The sequence below is a fragment of the Lynx canadensis genome, chromosome D1, assembly GCF_007474595.2.
Source record: "Lynx canadensis isolate LIC74 chromosome D1, mLynCan4.pri.v2, whole genome shotgun sequence".
Lineage (NCBI taxonomy): Eukaryota > Metazoa > Chordata > Mammalia > Carnivora > Felidae > Lynx > Lynx canadensis.
The window spans coordinates 785,798-804,925 of record NC_044312.2 but is presented as its reverse complement, the minus strand read 5'-3'; the positions used below and the strand labels follow the sequence as shown (position 1 = coordinate 804,925).

At 45.5% G+C, this 19,128-nt stretch overlaps 1 protein-coding gene across 3 annotated transcripts in view; it reads right to left on the bottom strand.

The window, feature by feature from the left end:
• Positions 1 to 19,128, bottom strand: part of YAP1 (Yes1 associated transcriptional regulator) — a 114,146-nt gene that overhangs the window by 22,663 nt on the left and 72,355 nt on the right. For all 3 annotated transcript variants that reach the window (XM_030331842.1, XM_030331841.1, XM_030331843.1), the window contains exon 4: positions 14,336 to 14,449. In XM_030331842.1, the coding sequence (XP_030187702.1) occupies positions 14,336 to 14,449 (114 nt within the window). The remainder of the gene's footprint in view (positions 1 to 14,335; positions 14,450 to 19,128) is intronic.

The following is a 19,128-nucleotide window of genomic DNA, read 5'->3' as shown; positions in this document are numbered from 1 at the left end:
GATCGAGCGCAGGCTGGGGACCTGTCTTGTCCGCTGCCTCTAGAGCTGGGAGGCTGACAAAGGACTGAGCGGCAGGGACGTCTGTGGTGACTTCTGCAGTGTGAATGACGTGAGCACAGGGTTTATGACAAATATAAAGATGCAAGTCCCACAAAATGACACTCAGCATTCAGAGCAGCAAAGCCCATTAAAATGATCAACCCTTAACACACAAGCAGATTTCCACGACGGGAGGCTCGCTCGTGATCGAACAAGCCCACGAGATCTGGACAGCAGAGGCTCATCTCCAGCAACACCGCTGTGTCCCCTCACACAGCCCAGGGAGACTCAGGAGCCGGTTCCTAGTTGAACCTGTAACCGTGTGACAATCAGAAACGGGTGGATCCTTATTCTACTGGATTTCCCGCGGAGGGAAGTTTTATTATGTGAAAATGGGAAGGACACATCACCTTTTCAGACACGTGTAGAACTGTTCAAGGTGAGATTTTGGGTCCCTGCTTCTACTAAATCGTTAATACACACTGACCAACAAAACCTCAGGCCCAAACAACTTCACAAATGTTGAATGAGAATACCAATCTCACACCACCTTCTCCAGACAACAGCAAACAAGACACACTTCACACAGCATTCACGAGGCCAACACAATCCTGACACAAGGGCATTCGAAGAAAGGAACATTACACACCAACCTCTCTTGTGACCCTCACCACCAAAATCCGACCTAACGTACGCGGACAGCTCCTGCGACCCACTGCTGCCCCAGGCAGGTACCCAACTCCTCATGACAATTTCTCACACATCCTCGGCTGTGCCACAGAGGCCGCCTGGTAAGTGCCAACTCTGGGAGATCTGAGCGAACTGCCCGGCATTTCGCGGCATCCACGATGCGCTAAGACCCTCGTCCCTCCAGGCGCCAGCACAGGAATGGCCTATGTATCCTCGGGGCTCTGCAGCATCTAGAACAAGGTCGGTGCTAACAAAAACTCGAGTTGAGTATTCACTGAGGCAGAAATGTGAGTAGTGAAGACAGACAATGTATAACTCGAGCAAATTCCACCGAAGACTGGCCACCTGTGCTGTGGCACCACGTGTGTTGATATGGAGCTGAGGACATCACAGGAAAGACCGTTACAGGCCAAACTCATGCACCACGGCCTCGTTCAGTCCGGCCTACTGGGTGGGCAGTGTGCAGTAGGTGATGAGGCTCCCGCCTTTTCTCTCCAGGCTTTCTCCAGTTCTTTTTCTAACTTCTTGACTTGAAGTCGTTTAGTTTAAATCTTTTCTTGGAGGATTTAAGTCAATAAATGTACCCTTAAGTCGTGCTTTTCCTGAGTGTCCTACATCTTCAAATAGCGTAATTCATGACTGTTCCATTCCCAGTACTTGTAGTTTCTACTGAGATTTCCATCTGACTCATGAGCTATTTGCTACACTGTAATGCTTCCAAACAGGTTTCAAAGTTTCCAAATAATTTCCACAGAGGGACAAGTAGAAAAAACACAGATGACAGATCTTCACGTGCTCATCAGGCAGCATCCTAACCCATGCACATGGAGTCCCTCCTATCCTGCCGTCTCCCCGATTATTCTGAAGCAAACATCATAGCCTTGCATCCAGACGTAATCTCGGTACCTACCATTCGAGGTGTTTACTTGGATTCTTTGATCTTACAAGCATTTTCTCTTATGCTGAAAAACCTGGTTCTAACAACATCAATAGGTACTGCCCTCCCCAGACTGTTAAACTTATACCCAACAAAATGATTATTACAAGTTTCTAATTTGTCACCGTTGACTCAAAACATTCATTAGGTACATACGGTCACATCACTGTGGGTTAGTTAACCTAAGAGTCCCTCTCCCTGTCACATGGCCACTGACCCAATTTACAGATTCACTTGTGACACTGTGCTCTCGAACTGGAGAAACCTGCCTTACTTCCCCCACCCTGACCAGCTCACAGCCAACAGTCACCAGTGTTTGCAAAATCGACGCAACCACACGCACACTTCTTAGACACAGGGCAGCATGTACGCTAAGGCTACTTTTCTACTGGTCTCCACTTTGCCTTTTTTGTTATTTCCTCACCAACAACATATCCTTGGGACCACTCCAAAGCAGGATATAGGGGTGTTCTCTCACTTTCTTTTTAAAATAGCTTATTAGTATCCCGTTCAACCAATTTCCTGTTAAGTTTTCACTATCCTAGAATAAGCTCATACACACATTATTTTGTCTCTTTGTTACTGTATCCTGGGGTGCAGCCCTAGTTGGGAGAGGTGGCTGACTTCATGTTAAAAATGAGTACTTTTGCCAAGTCTCCCTGCTTCTTCCCTCCCACACCAGGGTTGTACCTGGCTGTATCCCTACCAGTGATGTAGGACAGTCCTTTTTCCCCATGAAATCCTTGCCAAACTTTTGGACTTCTGCCAATCTGAAAAGTGAGAAATGGTTGGACAATGTCATTTTACTTTGCTACGTTTTATTTCAAAAGTTCGATCCATTTCCCTATTTTAAAGGGCCATGTGCATTTTTCATGCCAATTGTGTCTGTACCTTTTCCAAGAGACTTGCTAGTCTTTCTTTACGTTCTCTATTTTAGATAATCTTTACATACGAGGGGGAGACAGCTGTGGTCACATATATGTTACAAATAATCTCCCTCAGTTTACCATCTCTCTTTTTAGTTTGCTTTTTCCATATAATTGTATTTTTTAAGCAAATTTATCAGTCTTTTTGAAATTTGGGCTATGTCTTCCCCACTCCCTGATGACAAAGCAATTCATCAACTTTTTAATTCAAAAGCTATTCACTTTTTTTTAATGTATTTATTTGGCAATTCAATCCACTCCACTTGGAATTTATCCTGGAATATGGAGTGAATAAATCTGATTTTATATTTTCATGCCTATTTGCCCAACACCACCCACATAAAGTATATCCTTCCCCCAAAGACGTCTTTATCAGACTAAATTGCCACATTACGTTGCTTCTGAACTTTCTATTCATTAATCTTATCCCAGATGCCACAATTTTAATCCCAACATTAATGATATGTGTTAATGGCTGGTAGGGCAAAGCATATACATTTTTCGAAGCTGACTTTTTTTATCGGGACTATTTTTTTTTTTTTTAACACGTTCATTTATTTTTGAGAAGGGGGGTAGGGGAAGACAGCGAGGGAGACACAGAATCTGACGCAGGCTCCAGGCTCTGAGCTGTCAGCACAGATCCTGAGGCGGGGCTTGAACTCACAAGCCCCGAGATCATGACCTGAGCTGAAGTCGGACGCTAAACCTAGTGGACGCTAAACCCAGTGAGCCTAGGCGCCCCACAGGAATCTAATTTAACTGCACCGTAGTTAAAAGAACAGGGTCTGTGTACGGATTGCTGAGATTTGTACTGGATGCGTGGTGAGTCCTCGCTCTTGGACTAGGCCAGGCCCACAGCTGTCCTGTCTCCCTTGTCCGTAACCCTCTGAGCTCCTGACATCCTCAGGCCCCGAGGCCCCTTAACCTGCCTGCCCTTGCTCACTGTATTATGTGGGTTTTACCTTCTGACCCACAGAGATTATTTTCCGCAATTTATGACCCTAGTCATGTCCTTCTGGTGATCTCTTTTTAGTATTTTGTCTGGCAGAGCAGAGACGGGACGTCAAAACAGGACCTGCCGCTCCATGCTGTTCAAAGCCGGATTAGTTGTCTTATACTGCCCAACAAAAATCATATTTATTTATGATCTGTCTTTAGAAAGAAGAAATGGCTTAAAGTTTCATAATCACGGTTGTAGTTTAGCATTTTGTAGGGGAATGGATACAAAAAAATAAGCCCGAAATTTTAAGTGCTAAGATCTGCCACAATCTGTATTGTGATTTCCATTTAAATCATAGGCTATTCAGGACACCGTTATGCTTCCAAACACGTTTAAGTCTGGAATCAACAATCTCACTTAATACAACTGCTTACATCTACTTGTCACCAACAGGTATTGTCACAATACCAAACACATTGCCTTTGTAGTCAAACCAACCCCACAACTCAGTCATTCCTCTAATCCTCAGCTTCTTCAACTGTGTCCGGGGATACTGTATGTCCCCTTCGGAGACACTGTGGAGATTAATCTATGCAGAGCACACACTCTGGCCCTGGGGACAAGAGGTGCTCCATAAATGCTACCTTGTTCCTTCCCTGGGGCACTTCTTCCTAAACTTTAAGATTCCTAGTCCTACAGATAATTATGCTGCCCTCTGCCTTCTCCCACTTTACCAGGCCACTCCCGGGGTTTGTCAGTACACTACAATTCAGAGATACGAATATTTATCTTTCCAGTAAGATCTAAACGGAAAAAATGGGTAGTGGAGTCTTAACCCTGAGACATCCTTCTCCTTTAGTGAAACACACTCCTGGCATTCCAGCACAATACTCAGTACTCGATATATTTCCCCTCAGAAATGTTCTATACATTTGCTATTTCAGCGTGGAGGAGTTGAGGGGATGATCTGAGAACCTATCACATGCAGTGAACACCTCATAAAGTGCAACTTAGAACAAACAGCTATTGGGGAAAATATGTTTTTGGTTCCAAGCAATTACATAATTTAAACAAGAAACTGCTACGAAATAGCCCATTAATAACTTGACTGATTGCAAAACTGACTCTCGAGCTATACACTTATATATTTCATCTAGTAAGAAGCATCTGAAAATTCAGCTTTCCCCACTGGATTTTTTATTAAGAAATACAACATTTAACAAGTTAATATAAATATGTACTGTTGTGAAAATGGACAATAACAAATTGCTTGAAAATAAAGAGGGAAGGATCCTGTGCTTCCCTTCAGTTTTCCAGAATTAAATACTGTTAGCGGTGATCATCAAGGACAGTGAGGGCTGCTGAAGGCTCCTGAATTGGTTGGTAGGCTCTTTTTCAGATCTAAGCTTATTTAACTATTCAAAACCCACATAAAGGGAGAAACAGGAGAGCAAAAGATGAAGGAAAAACAACTCTGCAGAACTGGACAGAAGTTTGCACAAAACTAGCAACAGATATGGTCTCTCTGGCTGACACTGGTGAGGACTTAATTATGTCTGCCCAAACGCCGTTACCTGTGGATACAAACAGTGCTACAAGCTTTCCCTATGAAGAGCGTATTTCAGTGACCAACTCAAACAACCCCGTGATCTACGGAAGCTGCAATGATTCCCTCCAGAAGCATCCTGCTCTTTACCTTCTCAGTATCTCACGCATTTCAACAAAGCAGAGCAGCGCACCCACGGGGGCCTGGCAGAGAGAGACCTCACAAGCAGGGGAGAAACAAAACAGGCTTTGTTTCCCAGGAAAAGGGGGCAGGGCGGCTAAAAAAAAAACAAAACAAAACAAAACAAAAAAAACAAAACAGAACAGCAGTGCGAAGTTCTTCTCTCCGTGATCAACTACTGAAATCCCAAGGTCTCCTCCACTTTTAATAACATTTCTAGAAGGTAAAGAGAACAAAAAAGTCCTTAAAAAAATGTGACAGGATTTTAAAAAAATATTCTGTATTTTAAAATTCAGAGTCTGTGCAGCTTGGACTATGAAATAGTAACTGTTTCAAGTTTCACTTAACAAATCAGTCCTGTCAGCTTTATGATAGCAAGCTATGGTCTCAGCAATTACTGCAAAGACCCCACCTTCTCAACACACAGGAGGCCATGCCCCCGGCGGGCCTGGTCTCTTCCCAGACTTCACCTTCAGGACCTGCATTTTCAAATTTCAGAATGTTTTTAAGACTTCATAATTGCTAACCTCAATCTTGAAATATTACAAAGTATTACAGAACGGACAATCAACCATAAACTTGGGGAAAATACATTCAGTCCTAGTGATGCCTTCATTAAGCATAAATTTAAAATTGGAACCAGTGTCTGAACTTTTAAAACGTTAACTTACACCCAGTCCCTCATGACTCAAGAAGGCACGTGTTACTTTGTCTAATATTTTATCAAGTCTCAGACACTGCATGCCTACATATTAGTTTGTTCTTAACATTTAAAAACAAATTTTAGGTTTTGCACATATCTACAAGGATACTCAAGACTATAAAATAATAGACTTGTTAAAAGAAATGAATGCTCGGGGCGCCTGGGTGGCGCAGTCGGTTAAGCGTCCGACTTCAGCCAGGTCACGATCTCGCGGTCCGTGAGTTCGAGCCCCGCGTCGGGCTCTGGGTTGATGGCTCAGAGCCTGGAGCCTGTTTCCCATTCTGTGTCTCCCTCTCTCTCTGCCCCTCCCCCGTTCATGCTCTGTCTCTCTCTGTCCCAAAAAAATAAATAAACGTTGAAAAAAAAAATTAAAAAAAAAAAAAAAGAAATGAATGCTCTTGATTAAGCTATGTGCTCAAATGGCAGTGCTGTGCCAGGAATGATTTCTTAAAAAGTGAGCTTTACTGGGGTGCCTGGATGGCTCAGTCGGTAGAGCGACCGACTCTTGACCTTGGGATTATGGGTTCCAGCCCCATGTTGGGTGTAGAGATTACTTAAAAAATAAAATCTTGGGGGCCTGGGTGGCTCAGTCGGTTAAGTGTCTGACTTGGTTCTGGCTCAAGTCAGATCTCACAGTTCACGAGCTTGAGCCTGGTGTAGGGCTCTGGGCCGACAGCTCCAAGCCGGCTTGGGAATGACCCTCTCCCTCTCTCTCTGCCCCTCCCCTACTCATGCCGTCTCTCTCTCAAAAATAAAGAGACTTAAAAAAAAAAAAAATCTTAAAAAATAAGTTTTACTGACCTATGTCACCCTTTTAACAGCTTGTATAGATTCGCAGAATTGTGTGGCCATCACCAATTTCAGAACATTTTCATCCCCTGAAAGAGACTGGGTATCCTCAGCACTGCACTTCCTGTGCCGCCAACTCCGGGAGACGGTGACAGATTTCCGTCTGTCGATGTGCTGATCCTGGACAGAACGGAGTAAAACAGTACGTGGCCTCTGGGACTGGCGGGTTCCACCGTGCACGTGTTCGAGGTTCAACCATCTTTGCAGCATGCAGCAGCATCTCCTGTCTTCTGGCTGCCAAGTAACATTCCACCATGCGGATGGAGCACCCTTTTCATCCGTTCGTCAACTGACGGGCACCTGTGTCATTTCCACTTCTCGGCTGCTGTGAAGGACGCTGCTGAGTACTCGTGTTCAGGTGTCTGTGCAGATGCACGGTTTCCACTCCTTCTGCATAAACACCTAGGAAAGGACCTGCGAGGCCCTAGTGCGACTGTGTGTCCAACTCAAGGATCTGCCAACACCGTTTTCCAAAACGGCTATATCAGTTTTCAGTCCCCTCAGCACCCAGTGAGGGTTCCAACTTCTCCATATTCCGGTCAACTCTTGCACAGTCTGTCCTTGATTTCAGCAGTCTGACCGGCTACCAGCCGGCATCTCACTGTGGTTTTTTTAGGTGACAGCAGCTCATCTCCTCCAGACCCCGGCTCCAGGCCCCAGCTCAGGGCTTGGCTGCAGGCTCTGAGCCCCAGGGCCCAGGTCTCATCACAGGCAGGGGGTGGGGAGTCCCTCATCCCTCAGTCCCTCCCTCTCACACTCTGTACTTTGCTCCTTTCCCAAACATCAACCCACAGGCCTCCAAAACTGGGTTTGAGACTTTAAATCTCTAAACTGTTTAAAAAATACTGACAACAAACCATTATTTAGGTCAATTCAACTTCTTTCAAACATCTATCAAGAGACTGGCATGAAAGGGGCTCCTGGGTGGCTCAGTCGGTTAAACGTTTGACTTCAGTTTGCGTCGTGATCTCACGGTTCGTGAGTTGAGCCTTGCACTGGGCTCTGTGCCGACAGCTCGAAGCCTGGAGCCTGCTTCAGATTCTGCATCTGCCCCTCTCACTCTCTGCCCCTCCCCCGCTGAAGCTCTCTCTCTAGCTCTCAAAAAATGAGTAAACATTAAAAGGAAAACATTTTTTTTTAATAAAGATTTTAAGTTTTAAAAATTCCACATGGAGGGGCGCCTGGGTGGCGCAGTCGGTTAAGCGTCCGACTTCAACCAGGTCACGATCTCGCGGGCTGTGAGCTCGAGCCCCGCATCGGGCTCTGGGCTGATGGCTCAGAGCCTGGAGCATGTTTCCGATTCTGTGTCTCCCTCTCTCTCTCTGCCCCTCCCCCGTTCATGCTCTGTCTCTCTCTGTCCCAAAAAATAAATAAACGTTGAAAAAAAAAATTAAAAAAAAAAAAAATTCCACATGGATAACTCCCGTAAAAAAAAAAGATGTTTCTTCACTATGTGATTGCATCCGTAAACCACCATCAAATACAAACTACATGCAAACTCACTAACACACGTGTGCTCACCGTTGGTGAGACTGCTTTTATCATCATGGATCAAGTTTTTGGGCACCATCCTCCTGAATGTAACATTAAAAAGCAAAAACCAAACATGATAAGACAAACCACACGTACACAAATAAACAGCAAACCTCCGGTACTGAAATTATTTTGATATTCCATAACGTTCGGCATTAAAACGCTCATTTCAAAAAATAGATGTTCATTTCACTAAGTGCCGACTTAAGTTAAAAAAAAGCATAAAGTAAGGGTAATAACTGCTGACAATCTCGAACTGTGCTTTAAGTCAGACTTCACTACGTACACAGCCTGGGATATTCCTTCACATCAGCTTCCATCAGGCTTTTGCCTTTTCTATCAGAGCAGCTTTACGGGAGTTCTCCATTTTAGAAACAAAGCATACCAAAGATGCACCATCTTTAAGGCAGCCAAGCTGAACCCTGCTAATGTAAGCATTTTTAAACTCCTCTGCATCCAGAGACTGAGTGAGGACCAAACTGTTCGACGCAGAACGCCCCCCCCCCCCCCAATCAGGTCTGTTTCCTGGGCATACGCACCACGGGATCAGGCTCGTCTTTAGGTTAAGGGCTGAAAGATTTCTCCGTCTCCTCTTCAAAAGTACTTCCCAGCTGTGACCGGAGGGCCAAGCGCTAAACTGAGATGATGCAATAAAAAGTCCAAAAGTGTCTCTGAAACCTCATGGGCTCGAGTCCGTAAGGCTGCTGGGGAGTAGCCTTAAGCAAGGGTCCAAAGCAGTCACTGAAGAACCCACAATCTAGCATCCTTTATTAAATTTTAATTAAGCGCCAGAAATAATTCTCAAAAAGCATCCAGTATAATCTCATCGCATGTAAGTCAAGAGAAGCCAGGTACTCTTCTGAGTGAGTTGGGTTATTCTGTGGTACCAGAAAAGCTCAGATCTCGATTCCCGATTGAGCAGGTAACATCTTCTGCATCAGAGCTCACCTGAACTCAGCACATTACGGAATAACCACTACACAGTAAGCGGGAGGCTAGCTACAATCTGTCCTTCTGTGGATGTGGAAACAGGATGTTTGGAAGGCATACAAAAGTTGAGACACACCCTAATTATCTTTCTCAGTGGAAAACACACACATAAAAAAAGACTACCTTGCGTGTTACATTTAAAGAGTCAGTAGTAAAACGGTGTCCAGAGAAGGGGAGCAACCTGGTTGAGATCCCAGAACTCTTAGTGCACGAAAAAAAAAAAAATGGACAAGCCACAGTAGGACAGAGAATGCTTCTGGGATTGAACTGTATTCACAAATCTGATGGGAAGTAAATTTCTAGGTAATAAAGGGACACATACTTTCTGGTCATTAGAACTTTCCTTAAATAGAACCAACTGCTAAGCTCCTACTCTAGGGAAAGGTCAAACCTGAGGCTGGAAGACAGGCTCTTAAGGACATGATAGAGGTGGCATGATAATCCATCCGGACGGCTTCACACTCCGCTGCCATCGGGCCATCTCTTCTGTAACTGGAAACCTCCGAGTAATTTCCTCAAGGTGAGTCACAATAGAAATGCATTAACCATTGTCACCTTCTTCCCTCTGAAATGTCCACGTATCAGTGTTGATGAATTAGGGGTGTTCCTAAAACAGTAACTGCATGGAATCTAAATTTCAAAACACTTCTAGGTCTGAAAAGATCAAGTTCAGATTCCAGTTCTGTCACAGAACTATAAAACCTTGACAGGTCACAGTTTCCCTACGTCTCAGAGGAACACCTATTTTGAGCAATTCTTCGTATGTCTTCCCCCATTATTTTTTTTTTAAGCACGTATGTGTTGGTGTGGGGAGTCAACAGCGACTGAGTGGCACTGGTGAGTGAGGGCCAGGGATGCTGAGCGCCCCCAGCCCCAGAATACCACTTTTCACCGCCCAGCTACATCTTGACAAATGCGGGTTAGAGGCATTATAAATTTCTTTCCAGGGCCAAATTTTGGGAGGTTTATCCATTAAACTTTTTTCATTAGCAACAGTTCTTCTTACCTAAAATACGATGAATTATCTTTTTCCCTCTCTCCTAAGGAGTGAATAATGCAGTCTACAACCCAGTAGGTACAATTTGGGATCACCAGGAAAGATTTAAAAGAGTGTAAGGAAAAAAAATACTTTTACGCATGATTATCCAGACACTTGTTTTAGTAAAATTCAAATGGTTAGATGTTGACATTCTATCCACCCAAGACTCCATTCACGGAGATACAGTTCAGTGTCCACGGCCTTCAGTGCATTTTCCTGTGTCCACTAGAGCAGACTTAGGTATTCAGTTGGTCATTAGGTACATTTTCATCAAAAGTAAAGTACCACTTCACTTATTACAACAGCTATCGAGAATATTTGGCGTTGAAAAGGTTAATGTATATCTAAAAAGTTAAAATTTTTAATAAACCCCTCATTATTGATGCAAAGATTTAACCTTGATTAAGAAATATGTGCTTGGGGCGCCTCGGTGGCTCAGTTGGTTAAGGGTCCGACTTCGGCTCAGGTCATGATCTCGTGGCTTGTGAGTTTGAGCCCCAAGTCCGGCTCTGTGCTGACAGCTCAGAGCCTGGAGCCTGCTTCAGATTCTCTGTCTCCCTCTCTCTCTGCCCCTTCCCTGCTCATGCTCTGTCTCTCTCGGTCTCAAAAATAAATAAAACATTAAAATAAAATAAAATAAATAAAAAAGAAATATGTGCTTAACTTTGGCTATGAGTCTTAATAAATTATCTATTCTTCCTTTTTTCATTTTAGTTATCTTTATTTTAGGAAATTCCCTCTCTCTCTCTCTCTCTCTCTCTCTCTCTCTCTCTCACACACACACACACACACACACACACACACACACGCACACCAAGTTTTGGGAAACTGAAACAAAGAACCAAAATCAACATCTGGGTTTTAATTACCTTTGACATTTCTGTGCACGGAATTTCTATGCACAGAACTGTTAGGAATTAAAGACTATTCTGTTTTTCCCACACCAGATTGTTCATTACATCGTTTAAGACTCAAAAGATCTATTTTTTAGCCCAAATCTCTAGTTCCAATATTCCATTTACACCAAACATGTTTTTTTCCAGTGGTACCATCAGCACCTATTTCCAGAAACACAAATTGCTAACATTATTTAATATGTCCTTTTATACAAACAGTAAGGACAGTAACATTACACAAAAGATGAGTCCCCTGATTATTAGTGTTTTGGAGATCTTTCATTCTAAAAAGAAATGATATTTTTGTGTGTTTTCATTAGGGCTTTTACCAGACACTATTCATAGGACTATTACATAACAAGGAAATGTTTAAAACTTGAGACTCTTCATGTTTACAATACATTTACATATTTAAAATCTCCAGGAAAGAGTCATTATATGAAGTAATGTAGCAGCCTACATAATATTCAGGCACCAATTCCTAATTGGATTAATTCAAAATTCCTGACAGGAATCCTTAAAAACAAACAAAACCCCTTCTTTTCTCAAAGCCAATAAGTATCAGGGAATCCTTATTGTCAGTGATGTCACTTCATGATTTGTTACAAATTACTAGTAAATTCTCTAAAATAACGTAAATGTCAAAAAGGTATAGTTTTTAAATGTTAAACAAGAAAATCGGATGAAAGAAAAGCAATCCACAAATTACTCTTTAATTTCCTAAAGTCATATGGATAATTTATTAACTTTCTGCAGGAAGGAGGACGGACACAGGATTCTAAAATGTAAGAGGCTGGTGTCTGAAGAAGGGAAGGGATGTCAAGCTCACACAGCTTACACAGAGGTGGATCCTTCTATTCCACAACGTCACAAGAGAAGATTAACTTGACCCAAGCTAAACACAGGTAAATAATACAGATTTGGGGAGTACAGGAAAGCAACCTCACAACCACGAAAACAAGAACCCACCGTTTGTACGTGCACAGCTCAAAGGGTCAGAAAGCGGACAATCTGTATTTTTCTGGCAGAGATAAAACCCACTCCTGTCTCGAACCTCAGACTTCATGAGCACCCCTGCACTCAGCAGCCTGGCTCTAACCGCCAGAGCCCCAGCCTGGAGAAGCCCCCGCCCCCCTGTTACACTGGGGCTCTGATTGAAAAGGTCTGGAACAGATTAAAAGTCAGGCCACAAAATAAAAAGCTCTGGCAGGCTATCAAGCCTGTCTGGAAGACACACACACAGTGGGCCCAAACAGGGAAACTATGGGCAGTAAGAGAATTTTATGGAACTTTTCTTTGGAATATGCAATTGAATGTGCGTATGCATGTGCTGAAGGCAGGGTGGGAGAATTGTTTTCAATACTCTTCCTTACTCAAAACAAAAGACCAAGCTCTGTGCATAATTAATGGATCTACCTAGGGTCACGGTCAAGTTGCTTTATTTCACTATTTTAACTGAAAGCACTTACAGAAAAAAACAAAGCAAAAACAACAACAACAACTTTGTCCCAATTCCTGATTTCTGGAGTTAGCCAAGAGTTAATTATCATCTTTCATAACCTTATGTTGGGGGGGTGGAGGTGGGGGGGAACCACAGACCACTTAAAAAAATATCTCCAAAATGTGGACAAGCTGAATCCGTTTCATTAAATACGACTTAAGGAAACATGGCTGTTATCGCTCCAGTCCATACAAATGGCAACATTTATTAAAATTCTCTACCTTACTTGGTTTCCTATTTCAACCACAAGGCTTACTGAAGTATTAAATAAAATCTGAAGTTGCAAATTATTAACATGCCACATTACTTTTTTAACACCCAAACAGACTCTGAAGCTCAACAGTCTAACACTGAAGCCAAGCGGCTATCCGTCAAAAGGACAGTCTGTTCTTTGATCCACCTTGGCTTCGTGTGAACAGGGGGTCCCAACTAGCCCACCAATGACCAGTCAGCTTGGGGGAAACCCAGATGATGGAGGTTTCTGGAGGTATACATACAGACATAGCCAAACCGTTCACAATGTTTCTGAGAGGGAAGTAATTTTACCCAAGAAGCTCTGGGCAGAGTTTCTTTCCCCCCCCCAGGATTGTGTTTTGAAGGCATTCACAGAGTTAATTCCTCCTTCCCGTAAGAGTCCCCACAGTTGTTGTTAGGTCAACCCCGCAGAGCTTCAAAAGCCCCACACTCCTCCGTCTGACCTACTCGATGATCTGCACGTTGTTTTCATTTAGCTGTATCCAGTCCAAAATGCAAACTTCAAAACCACAATGCTTTGCTCCTTTTTAGATTCAGTTTTCCGTGGCTTTGGAAGAGTGTCTCAGAAACCCCACTGAAATAATAGAACAGCGGAAAAACACGGGATAAAAAGGCACTAAAGAGGTTGTATATGATTATCAGAATGTGAATGTGTGCATGTGGGATCGGAGTGTTCCTTTGTGCAGAGGGTGATTTAGAAGGGAATACGGCTTTGCTTTTTTGTTTCCTGAATAAAAAACTAAGGAACCTTCCTTAAAAAAAAGAAAGCCAGTCGGAGGAAGAAGAACAGAGAAAATGCCTTCACCGGCGCCTCCCCAGGGTGACAGCTCCAGCCCAGTGGAGGACAGAAAACCAGACAGCCTCCAGCACAGGCCACTCCTCGCTGCAGGTGCACAGAAGCAGACACCGGGTCAGGACCAAAGCCGGCATCCCAGGCCTTAGAGCAGTGTGGCAGCCTGACTAGCACCGCAGTCAGAAAGACCGTGTTACGCACATTCACTGCGTCGCTCAAAGGGTGAAAGGAGCAGGACTGTGGTTAGTAAGCTGCCACAAGCCGTCCCACCCCACCCCCAGCCCAGGCGCCCAGGCTGCAGAGCAGACTCACACCTGCTTGTGTCAGGTGCAGAGTGAACATATGTAAGGAGGTATAAAAGCAGGACTGGAAAAGCTGGCTGGGCAGTCCTCCTGTTCAATACTAGAAAGCAACGCAATTTTATTTCAGGGGATGTTCCCAAATTCACACACACACACACACACACACACACAGAGTTATCAAAAATATCTAAAAAAGGTTTTGAGTTGAACCTTTACCAAAACGAGGGTCAAGCCTCGGGTCTAGCCAAGAGGTGGTCTTGTTCTTATGGTTTATATAGTAGATTTCTCCATCCTGAGTCATGGCTTGTTCCCATCCGTCAGGCAGAGGACCTATAAATACAGAAAGAAAAAAAAAAAATCACCGTTGGTTTTTACTTGGTAGAAACAAAAAAACAAGGGGTGGGGAGTGAGGGGAGTGCATATTTAAAAACAAAACGTCACAGAATTGAGCACACGTTCAGAGGAGAAAAGGAAACCTGTATCCCGATTCCTGACCCGTCTCCACTTCTTTATACAAACTACTAATTAATAAATGACTACAAGGCTCTTCGGCTTGGGGCGCTGCGGTCCACAAGTGTCAGGAAAAGGTGCCGTTTCAGCAACCCAGAAGTGGCTGGGGGAGGAGGGCGAAGAAGGGGGCAGGGTCCCCCATCTGAAAGCTATGGAGAGAGGGAGCAGCACCCGGGAAGGGAGCTGGGAGATTCCTGCACCTGCCTGGGGGGAGGAAGCTACAGGACGGCTGGGCTGTGAGGGCTGCAGCAGGAAGAGGGGAACCCAGGGCAGACCTGTGAGTTCCAGGTACCTCTGGGCCCACCTGCGCGCCTACCCCAGGACCCGGGGAGGTGAGTCAGGTGGAGACGGGAGTCGGAGCGCTGGCTGGAATTCCACGAGGTACAGGTGCGGATGGGCGAAACCGAGGGCCATTCCAAGTGGATGGTGCGTGTGCGCTCCCCGAACCCCCACAGCAGCGGCGCGGACCCCACTCCAGCGGCAACACCGAACCACGACAGGGCTCCGTGTGCTACCACATCGCACAGCTCACTCCACCCCTCACGGCCTGAGTCCTCTTTTCCTCCACGTACCAGCCCTGGCAGGTGCCAGCCAGCCCTAGGAGTGACCCTGAGGGGGCTCTGCGCATTCCCCCCCCCCCCCACCGCCCACGGCCACAGGCCAGTCGGCTTCGTGTCTGACACCGGGCACTGATGGGGTCGCACGCACTCCTAAACGGCCCCCCCGCCCCGCCCGCCGGCTTGGGGCACCCAGTGCCAGCCACGTCCAGGGCTGCAGCTTGCTGGCAGGGCCGGTGTCTACCAGCAGGCGAGTGGGAAGTAACCTCGGTGAACACGACAGACCCAACCGCTTTTCTCAGCGGCAGTCACTGTCGGGTGGGCTCGACGCCACTACTGGGAAGGCAGAACCTCCACAAATGAACCCCGATGGCTGGGCTCCACCTTTTCTTGGGAAGAGGGCCCGGTGGCAAATCGCTTTTGACATTCCAAGTTCCTGAGCAGCCGAGAGAGGAACAAGTCAGCAGCAGTCGCGGGGTGGTTCCGGACACCTCCCCCAACGGGCCCTGCCACCGTCCCCGAGCCTGCCCCCGTGCAGGTACCTCTGCCTTTTCTACCGGTTATGGCTCTCCACCAAGAGCACCATCCTGGACACACACCTGCCTCCCCTGTCCCCTCCACCCGGCAGGCAGGCGCCACTGCACTGTCTCCGCCTCGTCTGCACCAGGGTATCGCTAAGAACTCAGCCTCCCAGAGGCAGCAGCTCTTCCTTCCTCACCACTGGGGAGCCTCCTTCAGAGCCCAACTTCTCACCACGCCCCCTATTTCCAGGGTCTTCTATCTCGAACAGCCACCAGGCTTTCCTCCTTCAGATGTCACCCCTCCCATCAGCCTTCCCTGACCACACACATTAGTTTTCTCTTCGAGGCTGCGTTCCCATGTACGGGACAGAGCTGCAATGACCTGTCTGTCCTGCCAGTGACCTGCTCACCCAGCCTTTAGGGCACAGGCCGGCAGACCCTGCACAGTAAATACCTGAGGAAGAATGGAGGGCCTCCCTTTGAACATTCCGAACCTTCTGTAAATGAGCTTAAAATCATGTAGTACATACACTTCAGTTAATAGGTTTATAAACAAAAATGACGTTATTAAATTCAGTACTTTGTGCTCCTTAAAGCAAACGTTTTCTTCCTAAGTGTATTTATTTTTACAACTCTTTTTTTAATGTTAACAACTACAGAAAGGCAGAATGGAAAAAGACTAAGGAACACCTGGGTGGCTCAGTCGGTTAAGCGTCCGACTCTGGATTTTGGCCCAGGTCTTGATCTCACGATTTGTGAGTTTGAGCCCGGTGCTGGGCGTCAGGCTTCACACGGACAGCATGGAGCCTGCTTGGGATTCTCTGCCCCCTCTCTCTCCGCCCCTGCCCTGCTCACTCTCTCAAAAATAAGTAAATTAAAAAAAAAAAAAAAAAAAGGAAAGAAAAAGCCTAAGTTTTTTGTGTCCAACTCACCAGGGAAAAAACTAAACAACTTCAGTTTTCAGTTTTGTGATATGTTCTGCATTTCTCCCTCATGCATGTGTTTTGGTAACACATGTATACCCACACATGTCATACTCTACCTGTCCCATACTGGCTTTACTCACTAAATATATTATTGGCATCTCTTCTTGACACAGCACATAGATCTTTTTCTTTTTAATGCTTCATATATATTTCAGAGACGTCGTGGGCTCCATTGAGACCACTACAATAAAGTGAGCCAAATGAATTTTTTGGTTTCTTGGTGCATGTAAAGTTACGTTTACGGTAGTGAGAAATAGCGTTATCTCTAATAAAAGTAACAATGTGCATACCTTAATTAAAAAATACTTATAGCTAAAAAATGGTAACCGTCAGCTGAGCTTTCAGCAAGTTGTGCCCTTTTTGCTTGTGGAGGTCCTGCCTCAGTGCAGAGGGCTGCTGACTGGTCAGGGTGCTCAGCATGGCCACGGCAAGTTCTCAAAATGTTCTCAACAATGAAGTTGGCTCTATCAACTGACTCTTCCTTTCATGAATGATTTCTCTGGAGCACAGGAGGCTGTCGGACGGCATTTTACCCACAGCAGAAGTTCTTTTGAAAGTGGAGCCCAGGGGCGCCTGGGTGGCGCGGTCGGTTAAGCGTCCGACTTCAGCCAGGTCACGATCTCACGGTCCACGAGTTCGAGCCCCGCGTCGGGCTCTGGGCTGATGGCTCAGAGCCTGGAGCCTGTTTCTGATTCTGTGTCTCCCTCTCTCTCTGCCCCTCCCCCGTTCATGCTCTGTCTCTCTCTGTCCCCAAAATAAAATAAACGTTGAAAAAAAAAAAAAAATTTGAAAGTGGAGCCCATCCTCTCAAACCCTCTGCTGCTATATTAACTAAGTTCGTGCCCTATTCTGAATCCTGTGTTGCCATCCCAACAGTCTTCGCGGCGTCTCCACCAGGAGTAGATTCCATCTCAAGAAACCACTTCCTTTGCTCGTCCGTTCGAACCAACTCTTCACCCGTGTACGTTTGATCCCGAAACTGCGGGTCAGTCCATCTCCAGGCTCCACTTGTGATTCAAGTCCTCTTGCCGTGTCCACCACGTCGGCAGCAGCTTCCTCCCCGGAAGTTCTGGGCCCCGCGAGTCATCCCTGAGGCTGGAACCAATGTCCTCCAAACTCACGTTAATGCTGATGCTAACTTCTTCCTATGAATCACGACTGTTCTTAAGGCTATCTAGAATGGTAAAAACACTTGCCAGAGATTTTCAGTTTACTTTGCCCAGATTCAATCAGAAGAACCACTGCCTTGTGAAATGTATTTCTTAAATAATGAAAGACTTACTTGAAAGGAGAAATGACTCCTTCCCTCCTTTAACCTCATGAACCAACCTCCACTCGCTTCAGACTTTTCTTCTGAAGCTTCCTCATGTCTGTCAGCCTTCACGGAATTGAAGAGAGTCAAAGCCTTGCTCTGGATTAGGCTGTGGCTCACACGAACACTGGGAATGGTCTGATCGGCGTGGAGGCTGCCTGGCTTTCCTGTTCGTGTGTTCACTGGAGGAGCACTTTTCAGGTCCTTCAAAAACTTCTTTGCACTCACAACATGGCTGACTATTTGGCACAAGAGTCCCGGCTACTGGCCCGTCTCAGCTTTCACGTGCCTTCCTCACGGGGCTCGATCATCTCCAGCTTCTGACTTAATGTGACAGACGTGTGACTCTTCCTTTCACTTGCACACTGGGAGGCCACTGTAGGGGCACTAATGGACCCAATGTCCCTACTGCTGTGTCTCAGGGAAGAGGAAGGCCGAGGGGGGAACTGCCGTCAGTGGGGCAGACACAACACAGGGTTTACTGATTATGTTCGCCGTCTTACGTGTGCATGGTTCACAGCACCTAAAACGGTTCTAACAGTAACATCAAAGATCACGGATTACCAATCGCCGTTAACAAATATAGTAATGAAAAAGTCTGAAATATCATGAGGACTGCCAAAATGTGACAGAGACATGATGTGAGCAAATGCTGCTGGGAAAACGTGTGACAGACTTGACTGATGCAGGGTGGCCGCAAACATTCAGTCTGTAACAAACACAGCGTGTGAGAAGCCCGATGAAGTACAACACGTTAAAATGAGGCATGCCTGCATCAGAATTCACTTCTCCCTTTTCACAAGATTAGGGGCCACAGGCGTTTTTCAATTTTGTCAGCGTAACGCACAACCGCTGGGGGCAGCTACGGCAGCGCCAGTAAGGACACGGTCACACAGATGAAACACAGGGACATTTGGAGATGTCATCCACCCAAGGTCGACCGTAAACTTGCTCAAGGTAAAATCTGAACTCAGATCTCTGACTTGAGAGCTTCCGCTTTTAAACCATACAATATGCTCCTTCCCAAAGACATAAAACCTATTTCCCAAGACTTATGCATTTCCATACATTAAATTTGCAAAATGGAAATAGTGACTTTATCGCTTTATATCCAAGTTAAATC